Below are 23633 nucleotides of genomic sequence, written 5' to 3'. Positions count from 1 at the left end.
AACACTGCTTAGTTGCCTGTTAACAGGCACAGAATTGTAGCTTCACATTCTTTCAGAGTGTGGTATTTAAGCATCAAGCCAGGCTTTATCCTGGGATACCCGTCTCTATTCAATTAACTGGAAATAGAAGCTCTTAACCTGAAGCAGACAAGAGGTGGCCAGGACTGCTACTAAGATCAGTCCGTTCAAAAGCTTAAAACAGACATAACCGCCTTGCTGGATGGAATAGAAGAAAATATTTTTCCCCTTTCAATTCCAGTTGCTATTTTAGTCACATCTGCCAGTTTCTGATCACTAACTATTGCTTTGCATGCATCCCTCACATCCACATGCAACAGTCCTAAGCTACATGGCCAGGTTCTCATATAAAATTTGCATGAATGACAAATCCAGCCTGCCACAAGATCCTCTGGAGCTCCATAGTGCCTGGGAGGCAGCAAGACTCAAAAGTAGCAATCCCACATATTGTGCATGAAACGCATTCTGAGCAAGCATGCCCTGATCAACTTAGTTCCTCTTGAGGCCCCAGTGAGATTTCCCTGCTAGCAAACAAGAGGACCAGGCATGTCAACATTCATAGAAATTCCCAGAAACCCCCAGTTGAAAAGTAACTTTTCACAGTTCTCTTACACCCAAATGAGTGCAGCATTTCAAAGACAGGGTTCACACAAGGACACTGTGTGCAGGTCTCTTGGACTCAATGGGACACCATTTCTGAGTCCACCAGAGACTCAGTGATGATCACAAATCACCTGCTCTTCCTCTGCTGGTTATGCAAACCCTGCTCCGGCCGGAGGCATGAAGGCTCTTCCCTCTCACCCCAGTTCCCAGTTATACCTCACCTGCTTTAGCCGCTTAATTTCATGCTCCATTTCCACTTCTCTCGCCTTTGCACTGAATTCGCTCAGGCTGGAGGAGGAACTTCTCCCTCGGCCAGGGCGCTCGCACTCAAGCTTATACAGCTGGAGGTGTTCTAGCTCCTTCCGCAGATCCTCAATTAGCTGCCGGGAGAGGAAGACATAAAGGAAGAAGCCATTAACTTCCACATTTAAATCTGGGGCATGAAATCAGCTGGTAATTTGGGTAAGAAAACAGTGTCTGACAGGACTAAGCACCAGGGCCTCAGAAAGAACCATGTGAAGATATTTTTGTGGGTGCAGTTCTTTCCAGATCTCCTATTCAAAGAGAAACAAGTCTCCCTTCCTGGCTCTTGTGGAGAAGTCCACGTGGGAGGGTAGAGAAGTGGGTGGGTATAGGTGTGGAAAAGGATTCCGAGGTGTCTGTGTGTTGCTCATTTCCTTTCTGGCTTTCTAGGTGCTTCATGTGAGCTGACAAGATGGCTAAAAACCACCTTGCCCAACCTGAAACCCTCCAGATTGGTCATCATTATTCAACAACATCTGGAGAGCTGCAGGTGGTTCACATATTCAGTTGGGTATAAATGTACTTTAAAGCTAGTCTCTGATTTTTGCAAATCATCCACATCCCAAGAAGTCACTGAGGCAAGACTAGCCCTGAGCTGACAGCATCCTTATTTCAGAACCCATCAGTTAATGAAGACAGAAGACACACCTCCTGAGTCGCCTCCCTCTCCTTGTTAAATTCCATTCTGTTCTGCCTCAGTTTGTCCATCATTCTTTTGTACAAGTCCATTTCGTCCTTGAGCCGCAGACTGGTGTCCTCCAATCTGTCCGACATCCGCTGCCTCTCCTGAGGAAAGAGGAAAGGGAGTTCAGAACGACCTGAGACTTACAAGCTGCAACCTCTATGCTCAGAAAAAGCAGGCAGAAGAGGCACTCATTTTTTTCTGAGCAAACAGAGGAAGGGCACCTGATTGAATGTGGCCCAAGAGGTGTGACCCCCCCACCTCCACCTGGAAGAGGAAGAGTCCCAACAGGGCTGCGCCATGAGATTCTGCCAGATGTCCAGGTAACAGATTCCCCCACTCTCACCTGCTCAGTCAGGAGTGGACATACAGTAGCTTCACTTTTGACTTCTGACTCCCAACAGTTTAACAAAAAATTAACCACTGCTGGAAATGAATAGAAGTTGCACTGTGAGGCAGGACAGGCTCAGGATTAGATCAGAGACCCAAAGGAAAACACGTCCTGCCCCATCTTCTCTCCCACGGTACTACTTCACACCTAGTTCCAGTTGATGGCTTTTGGTGTTCTAGCCAAAGGCAGACAGTAAATCTCACAGGACACTGGATCCCGCCCATCCCTGCCTCATTTCACACCATCTCCAACTGGAAATGTGATCTTTACCTACAGCAGTTACCCAAGAGCCCTTATAATTATGCAGCATCAGGCTGAAAAGCCCATCAAGAAGACGAAACCCCCAAGGTAGCCATGGCTAGATTAGACCTCAGCCAATAGTTCTTCCCAATAAATAATCACCTCTTTTTTGTTTGAATCAGTAATAAAAGAGGCAGTGGCTATACCAACATGGAAGCTGTTTGTGCTATAGAGGTCCAACTCTGTGAAATGGGAGGTTGCTAATATTTAAACAGCTGGGAAAAGGATCCAAGGCATTCCACGGAAATCATCCTTTCCTCACATTCCCTGTAACAGAAGCAGCCACACCAGCTGTTCTGCTCCTTGCTGCAGAGCTAAGATACAGCCATTAGCTGTGGATATCTAGACTCCAGTATTTGTGAGCCTATTTACCCAACAGAAAACTGTGGAAAAGATACGTCAACAACGCTTGATGAAACTTATGCAGCCCTGTGTTCTGCCACTTAGTGATGGTCTGCTGTCCTTGGCTAGGAAGCCCCTGGACCCACAAGCTCCCGGGATGCAATGCTTACCAGATGTGCCCCATCTTGAATTAAATGGAGGAAAGGCAGGCTATGAATGCAACTAATAAAATACAATAGTTTCATTTATTCTAAACCAAACCACAAGGTCCTCCAATAAGGATGGCTTTCAGTTGGAATTAGTGACTCTAGCCACTACTTTTTGTCCCCAATAAGGTCTTGGAGGGGGGCGGGAAGAGTACAGAGACTTTTAAAAAAAAGCCAAAATGGGCACCAGAGGTTGATAGAGGTTCACTTCCCATTTTTAAAAAACTATGATTTTGAGGGTATTAAACACCGCAGTGGGCCCTATGACCCCCTTTAAAGGCGATTTACCATTTTGGAGACTCTGAGGTGCTGCACTTCCCCACTGGTTGCCGGACAAGAATGGATCAGGAGAGGTGGTCATAAGTACGGGGAGGATTTCTATGACATGTCATTTCCCCCCCTGCAGCCTATGTCTGAGTGGGTCTGGACATGTTTATGAGTAATCTGGTGAGAAAGGCTACATTATTCATAAACATGTTTAAACTTGCTTGTGAGTTCAAGTATAAGTTGCAGAGAAAGTGTGAAATGTCATTAAAAAATCCTCTCCCTAGTCGTAAGTAAAAGCTTGGAGGATGCTTGTGACCCACCTGTGCTTGAAGGGAGGACAATATGTAGGTAGTGGCTAGGTTTTCGTACCTCTTGTGCCGCCTCGCCATTTCTAACATTGTAGAGCAACTGGTTCTAGAGACCCCATGAGAGGCTCTTCTCCAGAAGACCAAATGATGCAGGAAGCAGCACTGGCAACTTCAGCAGAGGAATGACCCCTGCTGGGTCCGAGGTGGGGTGAAGGCCTGAAGTGCTTCTCCCAACCCGAGGAAGGTGAGATCATCTGCATCAGGTGAACCTCTGATGTGTACAGCTTGGGAACATAAGAATTTGTCCTCAGGTCAAATTCTGCTGTACTAATTCTGCTCTTCCGGGTAGGTGGGACTTGTTAGCCCTGGAAGGCAGGCCATCTAGAAGAAGAAAAACTCAGATTCCAAACCTCCACTGCCTTGTGGCTATATCCACTCGTGGAAAAGGCTTCAGGAGTTAACCTCAAGGCAAAATCTGGAGCCGGAGTCCCGGAGGCAGTTCGTGTCGCTCTGGCAACTCCTGCGACATCGTTGGAACCCGTCGTATTGGCTCTTGCCTTTCCATTGGACTATTTCAGCGACATGGAGAGGGGGGATTTGCTCCTTGGGTAACAGCCTATCCTCCATATTATTTTACCCAGGCTTCGTGCTCTGGAGAGGACACTCCAGCTTCACATACAGTGTCAAAGTCCTCCATACAGAGCACGTTACCATAGTGTCTCGAGACTGAAGGATGCCTATGATGATGAATTCTGCTCTACCGTGTTTCCCCGATAATAAGACACTGTCTTATTATTTTTTGGGGACAGAAAAACACCAGAGGGCTTATTTTCAGGGGAGGGCTTATTTTAATGAACATTGATAGCCGAAATGGCCGAGCACAGCGTTTTTGCGCCCTCCCCTCGCTTACCGAGGGCGCGAAAATCAATCTCATCTCGCCCTTGTTGGTCCTTCAGAAGCCGGCCGGAGGGTGAGGTGGGCGGGGGGAGGAAGGAATCTCCTGCCGCCCCTGCTCGCTATGGGAAGCCGGCAATTCCTCTTGAGGAGCCGGCCAGCTCCTGCTGCTGCTGCTGCTCCCGGGAGCTGGAAGGCTGGCCCGGCCGGTCCGCGCTTTCTCTCGCCCAGGCATGCCTTTCTTGCCGAGCCCGCGTCTGCCGCCGCCCCGCCTGCCCTCGCCCGCCTGCCCTCCTTTCGCTGCCCGGCAATGGGACGGCGGGGCTGCTACGGTACGTAGATGGGCAGCAGCTCCTCCCGCGGCGGTGGTGGGTCAGGCGCGCCCCTCTCGGCTCCCGGTCCCCATGGCTCGGTAGGGGCCTCCGGCCGCCGCCGCCCAGAGACGCCTTTGCTCAGCCCCCAGAGGCAGCCATGGAGGCTCCTGTGGCTCCGCGCCCTCCACTCGCGAGGGCGCGAAAATCAATCTCAATAGGGCTTATTTTCGGGGGAGGGCTTATTTTAGAGGAATCTTACACAGTAAGGGGAGGGCTTATTTTAGAGGAATCTTACACAGTAAGGGGAGGGCTTATTTTCGGGATAGGTCTTATTATCGGAGAAACACGGTACTATGACTCCAGACCAACACTCCCTGTAACCTGCATGCCTTTGTAGTACTTGTCAGGCATGTGCACCCACAGCCAGTGCTTCCACCCCTTTGGTTCCAGTCGCAGCCGGAGCCACAATGGGGGTGGGGTGATCCCCGCTAAGCAGGGCCGAAACTTAGAGAGAACGCTGCTCCACATCTGTTGTTTTCTGCAACCAGCCCAAGGACATTCATGCCACCTAAAAGCAGGTTGGCATCTGAGCTGAGCCAATGAGTCCTATTCATGTAACTTACAAATAATCCCAGCTGAATTCCACAGGATCCAGTTCCGCATAGGAATAAATAGGGCTACAGTCCTTGTCTCTAGGGACCCTGAGTTCTCTGAAGGAGGACAAACTCTTTGTTGCTTCCACTGTGTCATGTTTTGAGACTGAATGGCACTCTAAAGCAGAGCCCCAGGGATGCACAATCCAGTATTTTGAGGGGCCACCCCAGGTACGGCAGTGCAGCTGGCTGGCACAAACTACCAGGATCAGCACTCTGCAAAAGGGACCAATGAACATTCTGAAATAGGGATGGGGAAGGTGTTGTTGTCTGAATGTAGCTGGACTGCAGATTCCATCATCGCTGGTTGTGAGCTGCAATCCAGCAACATTATTTGGTAGGCCATTCCCACATTTTCCTTCTACAACAGAATGACTACTTCTTCAAGATGCCTCTTACTATGCTTGTTTCTCCACTACCACCATTGCCCCATAAGTTCAAGTGCTGTGGCCACCCACCTAGTCCCATTTCCAAAAGAGAAACAGCATCAGGTAGATTGATTGAGAATGTGATTTTACTCTCCAGTACTTAAAAGATCAAAAAGGTACACATTTTAAAGCCCTCCGTAGTTTTCTGATAGTGCCTTGTTTATTACTCTTATTCTTTAAGATCAACAGAGGTAACAAAAGCACATGATTTTGTACTGTACGTGTCATGTTTTGATTGCACTGATATTGCATTAATGGAATGTACCATGTGACCAGCATTGCTCTGGTCAATCTTGATTTAGGCGGTATGAAGACTACTGCAATCAAAAGTTAGTTTGGATCCGTTGCTGGTATGGAGTGGTTTCAAAGAAGGTGGATCATGTGGCAAGATAGAGAGTTCAAGTTACCTCATCCAGTTTCTCAGTTTGTGATTTCAGTCGTAAGACTGTGGTTTTGAGTTCACAGTTTTCCTCTTCAAGCTGATGAACCCTGAAGGTGAAGAGAAATCAATAAGTGAATATTTAAAAAGTTGCCCATAATATATTCAGTCCTTTAAAAACCTTGCAATTTGTGGGATATTCCTTCTGTGTCCATGATTCAAAATACCAACAAGAAGAAAGGATGCCAAGTTTTATATGCCGAAAGCCAGCCTGAATGTTGACAACACCAATGCCAGCAAGATGGTTTATATGTAGGATCCCCTCTTGTGCTCACTGTCATTCACAAAGAGACTCCAAGAAAAAATCCCAGAACCTGACTTCTTTTTTCATCAGTTATCTACTTCTCATCCAAACACAAAACAAGTGTCACAGCTGTTTTTTTAAGAAGTTCTCTATATATTTAGGGTATTCCCTGTAACTTTTGTATTGCAGATTTCATGCCCAAATTTGTCCACCCTCCCTTTCCCCCAATTTTCTGAATTGCCATTTGTTGCTCAGTGCCAAGATGCAATACTTCACCATTTTATACATCATCACCTTGTGTTTGGAACACTGATAGCATTTCATATTAAGAAAATGAGACCACTAGTAGCAACAAAGGTCACATTAAGCTGGTACTAATGGTCAGTTAAGAGGAGAGTTCTTCATGAAGACAGGAAAAAGAAAGTGAGACCTTCCTTCTCTGAATCTGTGAATCATGAAGATTCATTCTCTCTCTCTCTCTGGATGCGAAATAGTCAAAATCACAACCCTCTGCATCCATTTAAAAATACTGATGGTGCTAGCAAACTGAGAGATGAAACCCATGGGCAAGTGCACATGTAAACTGGCTCTTCCACTGTAAGGGCACAGCAACAAAAAGTGCTTTTGTACCTGTAGTCAACACCATTTATAAGGACAACAATGGCACAGTGATCTACACTACCTTGTGTTCAGTAGTTCAATTTCTGTTGTTTTCTCTTTTTCATACTTGCTGTATGCCTCTCTGTGCCTCTTTATCTCTTCTTCCAGATTCTGCTGAGCTGAGGTCTCTTGGTCTTTCAAGAGTTCTTCCAGTTCATGAACCCTGGCAAAATTGTTTCACTTATTTAGCAGGTACAGACAGAAATAGCATGTTTAATTAGTGTATCAGCGATTAGACATCAGCAACACCCCAAATAGTTTTAATACCCTGATTATAGGGCTGTTTCCAGCATGCTCTCAGAGATGCCACCTCTATTTGCTGACCACACAAGAAACTCCCTTTACTGCAGTTTCTAAAGATAAGAAGCCACTGCTGACCTTGCTAAACCAGCTAACCTGGAGTGAGAGGCTGGAAAAATAGGAAATCTTCCTATTGTGAAATCCTCCCGTTTTTCCCCTCATTCATCCATCCCCAAGGGGCTGACAACCTCCATTCACATTCCACTTGTATCCTCCCAGGATAAAGCAATGTTCTTTTGCTCAATCTGTGCTAGAATATTTCATCGGGTAAATAACAGATTGTGGAAGTGTTACTTTTTCAGAAGACCACTCCCAGCCTTCTCCGGCCAGTGTGGCTAGTGTTGGAAATTCTGGTCACTGCCCTGGTTCCAGCCTTGGGCTGAGCTGTGAAGCTCACGGGCTGATCTTCAGCCAACCAACAGAAAACCCTTGACGATCTTTTTTTTTTCTTATTCTGTTCTTTATTTTTTTATTTACGTTTCTACTGTAAAGTCTTAAAATTACATTGTTGTTTTTACTGTAAGCCGCCTAGAGTGGTCTAATATGATCAGATAGGCGGGATAGAAATAAAATAAATAAATAAATAAATAAATAAATAAATAAATAAATAAATAAATAAATAAATAAATAAATAAATAAACCACACAGCCTCCGCCTGGCCTACGTCGCAGGCTGTGGTTGTGAGGAAAAAAGAGGGGTGGGAGGCAGCCATGTTTGTGCTGTTGAGCTCACTGGAGGGAAAGGTAGGGTAGAACTGTAACCAATAAATGGAATAAAACAGAGTTATAACTAGTCAGGTGGGGAGATTGCACACTGTCCCTCCTGGCTCAGGTAGGATCAGTCCAGACACGACCTGTCTAGGACATGGGAAGTTAATCAGGCTGAGCCCCAAAACAGACACTGTTTCAAGCATCCATTTTCTTGACTCCTCAGCCTTGCTTGCTTTTCCCTTTTCCTCTTGTTCCCAGCCTTTGGATTTAGTGTCTGGGAAAGGAGAGAGTGGCAAAGGAAGAGAAAGCATTGGGCCTTGGGAGACATTCTTTCACCTCATGCAAAGTTCTGGGCTCTGCTCAGCTATGCGGGGCCTATTTCTCTCTCCATCTGGGCGGGCTTGAGAGCTGCCTTCTTAAACTGTGATCATGGCCTTCAAGGCTAGACACCTTGGTCTCCTAATTAGCAGGCCAGAGCAGTGGCTCATTTGTGCAGGCCAAACCTCCTGAGCCTCCTGCTTTCCTGTCAGTTTTAAGAAACCTTCCCCTCACCCAGTTCACCCTTCAAAATCACCGCTTCAGCCAATTTTCAACATATCTCTGCAAGGGGGGGGGGAAAGGGGAGGCTCCCAGTCAGACCACCAGCAGGTTCAACCTAACTCGATCACTTCATTACAAGCTGAGTCTTGGGCTCTCCCAAGCTTCTCGTTAAGGTTCTGTTTTTGGAGGTGGCCGTGAGGCTGTGGCTGGCAGCGTGCTTGATTACCTGTGAACGAGCTGCGTGTTCTCCTGTTTCAATTTGCTCTTCAGGTCACCATTTGTCAAGCTATCATTTTCCAGCTCTGTCACTTTTTTCTCTAAATAAGTCACCTAACCAAAAAAAAAGGAAAAAGGAGGTGAGGTTTTGCCTTTGCTGGGAAGGTGGCAAAGACAGGAAATGGGCCAGACTTGTTTACCAGCACAAAACACCCTTCCACAACTGGGACCCGACTACCATGCCCCTCGTCCCTGGCTGACTTTCGCCAAAGCTTTTCATCTTGGCTGGGAAGAGAAGGACACTGTGGTCTGCCGCTGCGTCAGGAAGGAGTTGGGGAGTGGTGGCGTCAACCCGCAGACATCTTGAGAGAACCAGTAGACTTCTCAAAGCCTTCATGGCTGCGACAAAAGGCCGCCTCACCTTTTCAGTGATATCGTTGTCGCACGAGTCGATGCTGTCTCGGAACAAGTCTTCTGTGCTGCCGTTGCTGCTGCTGAAGTTGCTGTTGTGGAAAAGCTGCCTGATAGGAAGGGAAGAGGAAAGCTGTTTGGCTCCTGTGAAAGGCAAGTGGGCTTGGTGTGTCATTCCAGTGGAGACGTTTTCAACACTGAAAAGCCACAAACAGGACCCGGATCCCTCGTGCCGAGGATTCAGTGTTAAACTCTCCAGGAGACTGGTCTACCTGGCTACCCTATTAAAAAGCAGCAATTTTACACGCGTCCTAATATCAAAGTGAAGAGCACATGTTAAAAGAAAACCTCAACAAGAGATTTTACTGTGAATCTGTTCAGCCCTTGCTTAATCTAAGGAAGCAAAATTAAAACAAAACAAAACACACACACACACAAAACAGGGCAACCGTTGTGATGCAATTCCTGCTAAGCCACAAGACCTATTCTCATCATTCTAAAAAGGGAGACACACGGTCCCTGAGTGAGGCCACACTAAAGAGCTCTGTTCGAATGCTCTGTGCACCCATTACTCCCTCACTGGCATCTGGAAGTATACCACCATGATTGGAGGTGTGTGTGTGGGGGGCCTTTGGGCATGCCGCTACAATTCCAAGTGACTCAGGATTCTGACTGCACAAGGGTTCCATGTTGCACAAAGGCTCCATCTATACTGCTAGACACACAAAGGCCTCTTCTGTGTACATGTACGTGTTCATGCAGATGCCGGGGGGGGGGGGAGAGAGACTAATCAGTGCATATGTCATGGGTGGAGTCATTTGGTGTACATCTTCACTCCCCACTTGCATGCTACTTTTCACCACTTCTAGCAATGACTGAATAGGACTGAAGTGTGTTGTGTATGTGTAGCATACAAGAGGAATACTGTGGTAGAGATAGAAAGGTGTGTGCAGGGAGGAGGAGGAGTGTGGCACTTTATCTGTATGTATGTTGCCTGGTTGACAAAATAAAAGCATGTAAAAATGCTATTTTCTGTCCCTGGAATCTTTCAGGAGTGGTACCGAGAGTCCTTTATACCCCCTTTATACCTTCCATCACCACTTACTTCTGACTTTTAATACCTTTAGCTCAAAGCTGATGCAGGCCCTGGTTGGCCCTAGAAGTAGAGACATTTGAAGTTGCCCATCCCAGCCTAGAACAAGAATCCTCTGGCCCCTGGGGCTTAATCTGGCCCAGAGTTTACACCGCTAGCCCATGAAGCAGAATAGCCCAACCCAAAGCCCCATTCCTTCTGTGGAGAGCTTTCCCCTGCAAACCACTGGCCTTCCCACTGACATCTCCCATCACTTGTGACAATGAGACCCTAAAACAGAGGATCACTCAGAGTATGTGCAGTCATAGGCTTAACCCTACTTGTGAGTCCTGGCAACAGCACACCCATGGGATCAATGGGATGGATACGTTTGTTGATGTAGCATCTACCAACTGATTCAATGGGTCTCCTCTATTTGGGAACACAAACTGGATTCAGCTCATACATCTCTGAGGCCAAAGGTCTCCAGGTTCTTTTCTTGAAGGTGAAATGACAAGCAGACACTCAACAAACAGAAGGTTTTGACAATAGCCATACCAAGTGACAAGAAAGATGTCAAAATGTCTGCCTTTGGGGTCTGCTGCGGCAGGGATGACTGGTGAAGACGTAGTTCCCCACCTCTGAATTAAGGTAGACTGAATTGTTGAACATACAACATAAATGCTATTCAACACTCATGAAGCTCATTCTTAAGCACACAAGTGCCCCAGCACATTTCCATTCACGAAAACCCACTGTGAGCAACAAAGTTAGGAGAACAGAAATGTCTCTTACCTTCCAAAAGCTGTGCTAGATATTTTCCTGCTTGGGCTAGAAGAAACAAAAATGGTAGACATAACGTTAAATTTAATCTGCCATTTTTTTAACCTTATGAATGCAATATACAATAGCCACCCAGAGTGGTCGTATAGACCAGATGGGTGGGATATAAATTAAATTAAATTAAATTAAATTAAATTAAATTAAATAAGTAAGTAAGTAAGTAAGTTTCAGAGGGCATGAAAAGCATGCAATCTTGACTATTGCTACTGAGAAATAAGTCCTACTGATTTTATTGGGATGCCCTTTCGAGAAGGCCACATCAAAATGTTTTGGTGAAGATGTCTGAGAATACGTGTGTGTCTGTGTGCAAGAGAAGAGTGTGAGATTAATCTCACCCAACAGTAGTGGTCTTAGGGTGGGCTGTAAAATGGGAGACAGGTGTGGTTGCACATTTATAGCTAGAGACATGGAATGTGCACAAGAGAATGTCTTCTCCTAGAACACAATATAAGGACTTTCAAGACTCCCCCCTCCCAGCCACAGAATCCAAGAGTAATTGAGTTGGAAGGGGCCTATAAGGCCATCGAGTCAAACCCCCTGGCTCAATGCAGGAATCCCAGTCATAGTAGATCTGACAGATGGCTGTCCAATTTTCTTTTGAATGCCTCCAGTGCTGGAGCGCTTACTATCTTCCGAGGCAATTGGTTCCATTGTCATACTGTAACAGTTAAGAGATTTTACCTGATATTCAGACAAATTCTGAATTCCTGTAACTTGAGCCATGGTATCTGGTGGAATCCATTTAACCGGAGAAGCTGGGATAAAACCCAGGACTCCCATGGTGCAGAAGAATATTATCTACTCAACACCTGTGGTCCCCACATTTGGACACAGGAAATGCTTCCAACCATTTAACGGAGGGTACTGCAACCTGTTGCTTTCCAGATGTTTTGGACTACAGTTCCCATAGATGCTGACCATTGTCTGCATTGACTGCAGCTTATTATGGGGCTTGTAATGTGACACATCTGGAGGATACCTGCTTGAAATGCCACTAATTTTGGCCACTGGTTCCCAACACTGTGTTCCCAGATGTTCTTGGACTACAACATCCAGAAATCCTGCCCAGCACAGCTAATGATGAAGGCTTTTGGGAATTTTAGTCCAAGAACGTCTGGGGACCCAGGGTTGGGAATTAATTATTTAGAAGACTGCTACAAGGATGATCAGATAATAGTCAGTCCTGCTCCTGACCTCAGAAATAAGAAATAACTAAGCCAGAGAAGGGAAAGAATGGCTCATTCTGTACGGCTACACTGCATTTAAGCACTTCTGGACTGCTTCCAGCTTTATGACAGCAACATGGAGCTAGAAGCATCTATGCCAACGCTTTTGGCAGTGGACAGTGCCAGACAATATGTGTTGCATAAAAAACCCAAAATCTCACACAAACATGGCAACTAAACAGCTTAGAGTTAAATGTATTTATAGGTCTTAAGGTTACAAGTGGATTTAATGGGATCAACCAGTAAATTAAAGCAGATTAATCAAAAGTTAAACCAAACTGTTAACTGATTGAGTGGCCAATTACTAAGGGCACACTGGTTTATTTTTTTGGTGCTGTTTTGGCTTGAATGTTTCTTTTTGGAACAGAGAATGAAAATGGTGTCCGCCCAGATGGTTCTTCTTCCTCACAGGGACAGCCTTTGTATATGCAATCAATCTATCTTTTAGTGCTTCCTTCAGTATCTCAAAACGGCCCTAATGTTGAGATTTCACCAATACCCACATTTCACCAATTAAAGTCACATCAGCAAACTTATAGTGTAAGCCTACACCCATCTAGCCAGACCTAAGTTCAATAAGATTTACTTCCAGGTAAATGGACAGCAAGGATGGCAACAACATGGACTGCCAAAGCCAAGGACCTCTCACTGGGGGAAATATTGAGCTCTCATACAGAATCACGTCCATTGAAGTCTCTGGGGCAGAATTCTCCATGTGAAGGTTATTTGGAGGAACCTAAAACTGGAATTAACCAGTGGCGCTGGTGTGGTCCTTGGAGGTCCAAGGGGGTGGAAAGGGGGGAATAGGCAAAACGCCTGGATCTTCTGCCCCCACCCACCCTGGCACATAGAGGACAGCAACCTTAAAATATTTATTCAGACGGCAGCAATAATTAAATCATACCCTGCCTCAAAATTACTAGAGATAATCAAACCCTAACCCTTAAAAAAAAATCCAGGGATGTGCAAAACCTCTCTTTCCTGACTCTGCACTTCTGCACTCCCACTGTGCTCACTCACCTGTTTGCTTTCAGGTTTTTCAGCCTGGCTTCCAAGTCATTAAGGAGGTTGATTTTCTTGCAGCACTGCGTGCAGTAGACGTCCAAGAGCTCACTATTATACATATGCCGCATTTTTCTTGGGGTCTGGCCGGCACTTTTGGTGGGAAAGCAAAGGGATGTGAGTGGCTCTCAGTGCACCAACTTTTGTTTTTTGTTTTGTTTTTTTTAAAAATCAGATGTATTATTTTCAAGCAGAGGTATCAATGAACCCATCTAATCACCACTGCATTTCCAGCACAAGGCACCCAGCAGGAGGCTATTGTTTCCTAAACACTACCTCTCAATAAAAGCACGATCATTTTCAAGCATTTCCCTGGATGTCCTCAGATCTGTGAGAGTTTGTACCACAGAGCTCAGTGTCTGAGGTATACACATTTCAGTTTGATTACTGTTCTAATATAGGAAAATGGCAAAAGCAGAACCACTGACATACCCACTATGCAGATCAGCTAAGTATTCCAAGGTGCCTGCCTAGGAGCCTTTAGCTCAGGTATGCGCAGACTGTGGCCTTCCAGATGTTGCTGGAATGCAAATCCCATTATCCCATACAATTGGCTATATTGGCTAGGGCTAATGAGAAACAGAAAACATCTGGAGACTACAAATTACCTATCTCAACATTAGCAACGGCCCATTAAGTTACCCATTTTTCATTAACTGATCTTTAATGCACAAACACACATACACACACACTTAGTTCATTCATAAGAAGGATGGTGTTCTTAGTCAGAATTCACTGAGTTAATTTACAGCATCAGCCATCCTTTGGAATCAGGCTATATCCATCTCTCCACTGTCCACTCTAGGTATGTAAAGATGGAACTAGGAAGAAGAATTTGGATAGTAGCTATCCTACAGGCTAAATTATGCGGAAAGGGGACAACCTGGATGAGCAGTGTGTAGTGGAGCCAAGGCTCATGGGGTCAAAGCGCTGGGGCTTTTTGCATAGCAGGGACTAAGACATTATCCGCCAGCCCCCCTCAGGATCCTCTGTACCCTTTGAGGTTAGCCACAATCATCAAAATCACCAGGAGTGAAATGGGTTTCTCTAGGAACAGTACATTGATACTAGTTACCCCCTGCCATAATGTGAAGTATCTGAAGGTGGTCTGGTCTTAAATGAGCAATTGGAAGTCATCAGCTTTATAAATGGTTTTCTCTTCATTTGCTGATAAGGACCAATTCAGCTTGTCTCCATTTTTTTTTTAACATCTTCTTATGGGGATTGAACTGGCTCTGAAGACTGCCAGGACAAGCACCTGCACTTCCAACTTTAACATTACACCACTAAAAAGGGGGAAGGACTGGCATTTCTGAGATCAGCATTCAGATAGGTGCATCTGAGTAAATCCTGGCTTAAATGTCTCTAGTTCTAATGCAATGCCACACCCATCCCCTTTTTTTTTTATCCAGAGAGATGTTATCACATGAACAACATCCCAGTCTACAGCCCGCTCAGGTCAGCAAGCATGTAGTGTGGAGTAAATGCCTCCATAGATTCCCTGCCCCCTAAGAATAAGGGACTGATTATTCAAGATGAAATTATTCTTTGATATTCAAATTTTCTAAATACTTTTCAATACTGTCTCCAGAGACAACATTAAAAAACAGCCCAGACTACAGATACGCTCTGGATCCCAGTTTGTCACTTGGGGAGGGCGGGGGGGGGGGGGAAGCATTTGCAAACTTGGGTAAGACGACACCACATTTTCATCTTGTCACATTACAGCCATCTCCTCCAACCTGGCACCTTTCAAATGGCTCTTGGCCAAAAGTCCCATCAGATATGCTGGCTTCGCGAGGTTACTAGGCACAGGACTATCTTTTTTGTGTGTGTAGTGGAGGAGAACAGAGTACAGCCCCTAGAAGTCTGCAGGAATCCCCCCCAAGCCAGAATTCTGGGGGCTTTACCCAAAAATGAAAGTCCTCGCATGCATTTTTAAAGCTGCGGAATAAATATTCCATCTTGGATCTGATGAGCCTCCATGAGCACAGAGAAAGTGACGAGGAGAGCCTTGTCTCTCTGAGAGCTGCAGAGAGACAAGTGGTCTGATAGATTCTTAAGAGGAAACTATCAGACAAGTGGTGTGATAGTTTCTTAAGAGGCACTCAGTACAGAAGATAATAAATAGGGAGGGAGACGATGAGACCTCCTAATGGCTTGCAGCTCCCACATAGCATAGCCCTGAGACAAAGCCTTTCTCAGCTGTAAGCGATTAAAGATACGCGAGATGACTTTGACTTTCAAAGCATCCAGATGTCTAGGAGCTTTCGACAAGAGGGATGCAAAGAGTAGACTCTGTGTTCATAAAATAAATAAATAAATTTCAAGAGTTATTGCAATCAACATGGTAGGCAGTCCTCTCCATTCCTCGGAAAAGGGAGGAAGGGAATGATATTAGAGTAACCAAAAGGATATTAAAATAGCCAACCTGGAAGAAACAGAGGAGCCCAGGTCAGAGTAGGCATTTGTTCTGCTTTCATCATCAGGGCAAGGGCTGCTGGGAGTGAAGTCCACATCGTCTCCTTCTCCGTAGTCTTCAAACTGTTCTTCGTTGCTGATCAAGGAGGCAGTGGAATAGGTAGAAAGGTCGGACGCCGCAGATGGGTTGAGGGGACTTGACCTGAGTGGAAAGGGGGACATCAGGGCACAAAACGAAGGGGGGCACATCCAACAGGGAAGCGTCCACTTTCACAACCAGAAGGTGCTTTCAAAATTTAGGGTCACAGCCACTGCGTGGTTTGAGAAGATGAGTACAGATGGGGCAGAAAATGTTGAAATAGAAAATGTACAGTTAATGGGAATGTTTGATTCTTGGCTATAACAAACATGAACCACTCCCCAGATTTCAGACCACCACACAATTATTCTTCAAGAACCCCTACATTTCTGACCATTACATTGGCTTTAGAGTACCAAGTGTCTATTGCTACAAACAACTCAGGGTACTTGGGGAAGGGAAGGGTGTCAAAAGATTCTCAGCCCTGTGCCATTTGTTACACACATTATGTATGCCCAAACATACGAGCAAATGCACACTCCATAAGAAAATAGTCTGAACCGCATGCTCTTAAAATATACCACCATTTCCTGGGTTCAGATATAATGGTGGGCCTTTGGGATTTGTCGAATTCTTTCTCTTCCTTGCTGCTGACATCTTCCTCCTCCAGTCTCAAACAGAATCCACATTTTTTCTTCGGTACCTTTAATGGGAGTGCCCACATCACATCATATAGACACCAACTGAGTGGCAGGGATGGAAGAGTGTGTAGTTTTCCAGATATTACTGGACTGTATCTCTCATTAATCCTGACTAAGGCTGATGAAAACAATGGTCCAACAACATCTGGATAACCCCATCCAACCTAGTCAGAAGGCTGTACTTCACCCGTTCCTTTTTCTTAAAGATTCTATCTGCCTATAGTCTCTGTTAGTGCAACATCACATATTCTATTTCTTGCTGCTATGTTGTCCTTGCAGTTATTGTCCTCATTTGTCTTCTGCTCAGCTTTGTTTCTGTCTTGTTTCACAAGTCCTGTACTTGCCTCTGCTGTTCTTTGGAAGAAGAAAAATCCACCCCCAGGGTTTTGTTGAACAACAGGAGGGGGAGGATACAAGAGGGAAAGGGGATTGGTCTTCTCATAATTTTGTGTGAGATTCCAGTGGAACAGGTTTGGGCAACTGATGGCCTTCTAGATACTCCTGGACTCCAGCCTCCATCAGCTTTCATCACTGGTTAGGCTGGCTCAGGCCGACAGGAGTTGCCGCTCCAAAAGCACCCGGAAGGTCACAGGCTGCCCAACCCAGCAGCAGCAGCAGCACTAGAACAGCCTGCTATCAACTTTCCCCTTCAGTGCAGACTGTGAGGCATGACCATCCCATTCTGTGTTCCCAAGACTAGGTCAGAGCGTTTGAAAAGATTAAAAGCAACCTCTGAGACAGACACTTGGTCTAAGCTTGTTACTCACTTATCTCCCGGTAGGAAGAGGCCACCCAACACGCTGTCCTTCTCCTCGCTCCGGCACACATCTGATGCTTCTGAACTATGAGCGCTTTCAATGGCACTGTCCATATCTGACTCATGGTGGACTTCCGGCTGGGCCAGGGTCATGTTGTCTTCATCAGGAAAGAGATCTGATTCACCAAATCCACTTTCACTGTCCAGGTAGCCAATGTCTTGGATTTCGGTTCCCTAAGAGAGAAAAGTGAGACAGGGGAGATCAGCAAGCATTTGGAATTGTAGACGTCTTTGGTAGTGTGATGGGGGATTATAAGCATCAAACTACGATATCTTACAGTGGTTGAAAAAGTTATTTTTCGAGAGTCACACTCCCAGAATCTCCCAGTTGGCATGGCCATGCTGACTACAGATTATGGGAGCTATAATCCAAACATTAACCCTTCCAAGCTTCAGTTCTGACACACAGAAACCATGCTTTCAAAGTGCCAGCTCCTAATTCAGCTCATGGCAACTGAAATAGGGGTGGATTTCAAGACAGCACTCTAAAACTTACCAAATAAAATCTGTGTCTGTTTTAGTGAGAAGTTTCATTCCACGCTTGTTCTGAATATCCAGTGTAAACCAGTCGCATCCATAAAAACAACCTCCCCCTACAAACTAGACTGGCTTGTTGCCCTGGAGATTACTCCTTCCCAATTCCCACTTCTAATATTTTACTTCTCTTTGGCTAAACATATGGGAGTTGGCTGGTTTTCTCAAGCCATCTGATACCGTTTGGTATGCAGACACACTGGCTTTGTATTTGCTCTTGTTCTCTGTCTCAAAGTGCATCAGGGTGCAAATATGCAGCCTGGACTGTATGAAGTAGATGGTATCTGGTTGAGGTATGGAAGAGACTGCTGTAAGATAACCATTTCATAGACATTTCTGGGGGAGGTTTTACAGGTTTTTTTATTCCAGGTTTGTATGAGGAACTTTTGTCTCCCAAATGTGAATTGCTCTACTTCACAAAAGCTCAACAGGACAAGTCTGGAGATGGTCTGGAGTGCCATCCAGTTCACGTCACTAAAGAACTCAGTGTAGGCAAGGTTGCAGCAGTGCCCCTGGGGACCATCTGCCCTCGACCAAAGGGCCAGCTTCATTCACAAGCCTTGCAGATGTCTGTAATCTGAAATGTCTTTAATTAAAGGATCAACTTAAATGAAACAAAGCATGTGTGAAAATTAAGATAAATATTTTGAGTAAATTCTCACACACCCGTTCTCAAATGACAAATTAAAGCCATGGGTTGCGGGCAAGGCTTAGGGTCCGAGTCCCGGGTCCGACTAAATCAGTGTCTAAATAGCCTGAGTCTCAATTAAAATCAAGCTTTTTTCCAGAAAAAAGGAGGGAATGGGTGGGTTCAGTATCAAAAGTCGAATCTGAGTCATTGGGGGGGAAAAACAAGTCAAGTCTGAGTCGAGGCACCAGTGCAACTTAAGTCTGACTCAAATCCCCATCCCTGGTTGTGCGAGGCTTGTGAATTGATCTCAATGTTGACAGCATTAAGAATTTCTGGCAATATAGCACAAGTGGTTAAAACGCTGTACTGCAGCTAAAACTGTGCTCACGACCTGGGGTTCAAATCCCAGGTAGCCGGCTCAAGGTTGACTCAGCCTTCCATCCTTCCGAGGTCGGTAAAATGAGTACCCAGCTTGCTGGGGGGGCAATGTGTAGCCTGCATAATTAAAAAATTGTAAACCGCCCGGAGAGTGCTTGTAGTGCTATGGGGCGGTATATAAGTCCAATAAATAAAATAAATAAAATAAATAAATATACCCGCATTCTTAATTTGGAGTGGATGGTGGTGCTGCGGGGTAACCGCAGAAGCCTCTGTGCTGCAGGGTCAGAAGACCAGCAGTCTTACGATCGAATCCACGCGACAGAGTGAGCTCCCGTTGCTTGTCCCAGCTCCTGCCAACCTAGCAGTTCGAAAGCATGTAAAAATGTGAGTAGATAAATAGGTACCACCACAGTGGGAAGGTAATGGCATTTGTTGTCTAGTCACGCTGGCCATGTGACCACGGAAAATGTCCATAGACAAATGCTGGCTCTATGGCATGGAAACGGGGATGAGCACCATGCCCTAGAGTCGGACACGACTGGACTAAATGTCAAGGGGAACCTTTACCACACAATTTTCATGCTCATTTTGAATAACTTTGATCATGACTTTGCCTGGGAAGCCACAGCAAATGCAAAACTGAATGCAGGGGATGTTATAGTTATGACCAAGCCGAGTATATTGTCCAGAAGTTGAGCAGAAGCTGCTAAATCAAAAGAAACCAAGTTCATTGAACAACTTTTATTTTATTACAGCCAAACTACTAGAGTACTGAACTCTACCGCCAGGCAAAAGTTTGCGGCTTCAAAAGTCAGGGTATGAAAGAAAGAAAAGAAGGCTTTGACTTTAGCTCCTGCATGAACAAAGGACAAAGTCCACTTTTTACCCAGTGATTTTCCTTTGCAAGTTCAATCTCATATGATGAATGACTGGGCCTTCTGATCTCAAAACATCCTGCAACAGCAGCTACTAGAAACACAAGTTCTTATCTACCCATTTTTCCCTGGCAGATTGTCAGCAAAACCAATAGTGGGAGTTTGGCATCAGAAATGCCAAAGTAAGCAAAGCAGCATGGGGGCGGAAACTTTGCTTTTTAAAAATCATTGAGACATTTGGCTCTTAAACCTTATTTGAAGCTTTCTGTGTCAGAAGGAGGCCCATGCAACTACAGCAATGGCAATTCTGTTAAAGACTTCATAGGATAAATTCTGTCATTATGGAACTCTTGAGTTCATGCAGATTTTGGGTCATTCATCTAAGAGTGTTGTTGGATGGCAATTACCATCCTTCCTCATCCTTGGCAATGGCAGTGAGGGCATTTGAGATTATTGTCTACTAAGACTTGGAGAGCCACAAATTGCCCAGCTCTGGTCTAAGACTCTGATGACAGTCTATTTGTTTCAAATTAGGGAAACCTTTGCTGCTATTATGGCAGGATACAAGCATGTGACCCCGTTAAAACCTTACTGAAAAGCTTTGTGATATGCTGCTGGACCAGAGTGGAGCTCGATCCCACATTTCAGCTTCTCTAAAGCCTGATGGCCAAAGTTAAAGGTGTTGTAACACCCTGTACCCTGGCTCTTCTGCAGATTAGTCCATGCTAACATTAAGTCGGATGCCACTGTGACTCTGGAGGTGGATTTATAAAATCTTTATTCAACGACAACAGGTGTCTATCAACAACAATGGCAGTAGGACCAACAGGGGCTTCTAACTTCAGTGGACACAACCATCTGTCCATCTCGGTTCCCTCTTCTAATACCAAGGAGTTCGGCTAGAGTTGGACATGAACCTCAGTTTGGAAGTTTGTGGTGGTTCATATGCACTGCACCTGGCCAATGCTCCACTCACCAGTTGATGCTCCTCTCCTCCTCCTCTTTGCCTGTTCAGCCCATCCTCAACAGAAGCATGGGCTTGCCTGTCCCACCTCCTTATCTGAGTGGGCTATTAGCCAAGGAGGCAGGGGAGAGAAGCCTACACTCCTACCAGGGGACTGGCTGAACAGCTGAAGAAGAGGAAAAGAGGACTGCATGCTGGTTGGTGAGTGGCGGATCCAGCAGGAAGCGGGAACACGCAGCATCTGTGGTGCCACACACATGAACGGGCACAAATCCCCACACTAAGATCCATTCCCATTCTCTCGTCATCATCGTTTAGTCATGTCCGACTCTTTGTGACCCCATGGACACACCAGAGCACGCCAGGCCCTCCTATCTTCCACTACCTCCTGGAGTTGGGTGAAGGTCATGGTGGTTGCTTCGATGACACTGTCCAACCATCTCTACCCATTCTCTAGTTCCCACCAAATCTCTCCTGACCGGTGGGCTTGCATAGGGCGGTACTGTGGCTAGCACACAGAGCTAGGTCCACAGCAGGGATGGCGGGCCCATTCTCCCTCAACCATGACTGATTTCTTTGGTAGAGGCACATCATTCTTCAAAGGACCTCCTTCCTTGGGGTTCACCGTAACAATCCATTCTATGCCCTCTGGTTCTGATAGATGGATGTAACACCCCCCCTCCTTTTTACGCTGCTTGCAGCACTCCCATTCCCTTTTCTGGACTGGTTTGTTCCTCCTATCTGTCTCCTCAATGGAGAGTTTCATACAGGCTATTTACTTGGTCCAGGGGGTCTTCTAGGTTAATCCAAGCCCACCCCACGGGGAGATCACCCCCTTTACCCCCTGTCCTCTCTCGCTCCTCCACCTTCTCTACCTCCTCTCCCTAATCTAACCCCTCTCTTATCTCTTCCTCCATGACGATGTTCTGTTCCTCCTCTTCCTGTCATCAGAAAACCCTCTATGATTGATTCTCCCTTTTTCCCTCTTGGGTTTCCCACCTAAATGGTCTTCGCCTATCAAGGGCTCCATCCCTCTTCTGCCTTTGTTACCAGTTTGAACTCTCTACATCCCTTCTATTGGGGACAAGAGGCTGTACATGGTCTCAAATCCCTCCTCTGTAGCAGGTTGTTGGGATGGCACACTCTTAGGGCCAGCAGGCTCTGGCTCCACTTCCTCACAGCCAGTTAATAAAAAATCAAAAATGGAGCAAAACACAATGATAAATATATGCACATATATTTCCAGTGTTGCCACACAAAGTGACTTAATTCTGCTGTGTTTTAGCATACCCATGAGAATACAGCTTGAAGTTTGTCCATGAAAACTCACATTAAAATATAACAGTCTTAAAGACACATTTTTTGTCTTTTGTCTTTGTTCCTTTATCTTTGTTTTATTTTTACCTATAATCTGGAACAATCGCTCTTGAGATGATGCCCTTCAAATATGATGGAATACAACTCCCACAACCATTATCATGACGATGACTGAGATGGTGCAGGATGATGAACACTACATTGAACCACTCCCAAAAAAGTGCCACATTGTGGATTTCCTCCAAAGCAAATCCAGAGGCAGAGGAACATAGGAAACTTCCAGAATGACGACTGTACTTTATAGTGCAAAAGCAGCAATCCAGTCACTTATACTCCCTCAACTGAGTGCTAAGCAGAGAATGACCATTAGAGAGAGCTGCACTCACCATCATCTTCATCTCCCCAGAATACATCATGACCCCAGCATACTGTTTGGGCAGGATGTTATGTTAGAGGCTATGCCTAGAGCCATGGTGAGTCATAAAGGTGGCGGCGGCAGCTCTAACTACCTAGCTCAGTGTTTCTTTCTCAAAGCCAGTCCTTATAATATCAATGTATTTAAAAAAAAAAAAACATTTTTAAAGGATCCACATTGGATTTCCAGGGTTCTCACATATGCATAGCCATGCCATATGCAGATCCTGGACCTGCGAGGGCATCCCAACTTTTGCTGGCGAATTGTTGTGGGACATGTCACAGTGTCTTTTCTTATGAGTAGCTCCGCACCCCTTCCGGATCACAAGGAAGATCTGGCATATGCCCTAAGAAGCTCTGTGTTACCAAGGAACTCAGCCTTGCTGCCATGTTCTATACCATGACTCCAGAATCCCCATTTATCTGGGCACATATAAGAACAAGGTAGTGAGTACATGCAAGCAGAACCACCCCTGGATGTCACTGACCTCTAAGTGAACCAGTCATAACAGGGACTCTTGTCCATTAGGCACAGGCACAAGCCTCACCCCTAATGCAACCAATTCATCATCACTAATGTGTCCTCCAATACCTGCTGCCTGAAGCGCTCCCCTCACTCTGCCTAACAAAAGGACTAGTCATTAAGGTTAGGATCAGACCCAGATTTGTTTACTTTGCCACCACTGACCTCCTCTCTTCCCTATAGAAGCTCGTCTAATTGATTCATTGTATGTATATCCGACTCTTCCCCCCACAAGTTCCTCATGGAGCTCACAGTGTGATATTCCAGCACAGTTTCCTATGCAGACACTGACCAGGCCCAGACCGCTTAGCTTCAGCAATCAGGGCTGGCCTTGGAACACTTTCCGTCATGCATGAACAGAATCAAACCCTGTGGGATCTACTTAGAACCAGAAGGTACAATAATATGACCAAGGCACTAATTTTTTCTTGCTGATGTGAATACATCATCCCAATATTAGCATCCAGACACAGGGGAGGACATTTCTTGATGGAGGTATTGGGTCTTCTCAGTACCACCTGTCCAAATACCTCAAATTCTTCCT

General features: G+C 45.6%; 1 protein-coding gene across 5 annotated transcripts in view; it reads right to left on the bottom strand.

The window, feature by feature from the left end:
• Positions 1–23633, bottom strand: part of RAB11FIP4 (RAB11 family interacting protein 4) — a 222637-nt gene that overhangs the window by 8772 nt on the left and 190232 nt on the right. For 4 of the 5 annotated variants that reach the window (XM_020783736.3, XM_078385161.1, XM_020783748.3 and 1 more), the window contains 10 exons: positions 17401–17624; positions 15864–16055; positions 13391–13525; positions 11097–11132; positions 9240–9339; positions 8829–8932; positions 7075–7215; positions 6117–6198; positions 1573–1710; positions 843–1001 (listed from right to left, as the gene is read on the bottom strand). In XM_020783736.3, coding sequence (XP_020639395.2) covers positions 843–1001; positions 1573–1710; positions 6117–6198; positions 7075–7215; positions 8829–8932; positions 9240–9339; positions 11097–11132; positions 13391–13525; positions 15864–16055; positions 17401–17624 — 1311 coding nt within the window. Of the gene's footprint in view, positions 1–842; positions 1002–1572; positions 1711–6116; positions 6199–7074; positions 7216–8828; positions 8933–9239; positions 9340–11096; positions 11133–13390; positions 13526–15863; positions 16056–17400; positions 17625–17946; positions 18496–23633 lie in introns of those variants that run through there. The other variant, XM_078385162.1, reaches the window with a different exon arrangement.

This window comes from Pogona vitticeps, chromosome 2 (assembly GCF_051106095.1).
Source record: "Pogona vitticeps strain Pit_001003342236 chromosome 2, PviZW2.1, whole genome shotgun sequence".
Taxonomy (NCBI): domain Eukaryota; kingdom Metazoa; phylum Chordata; class Lepidosauria; order Squamata; family Agamidae; genus Pogona; species Pogona vitticeps.
The sequence above is the reverse complement of the archived record's forward strand: the minus strand, read 5'-3'. Positions and strand labels throughout refer to the sequence as shown.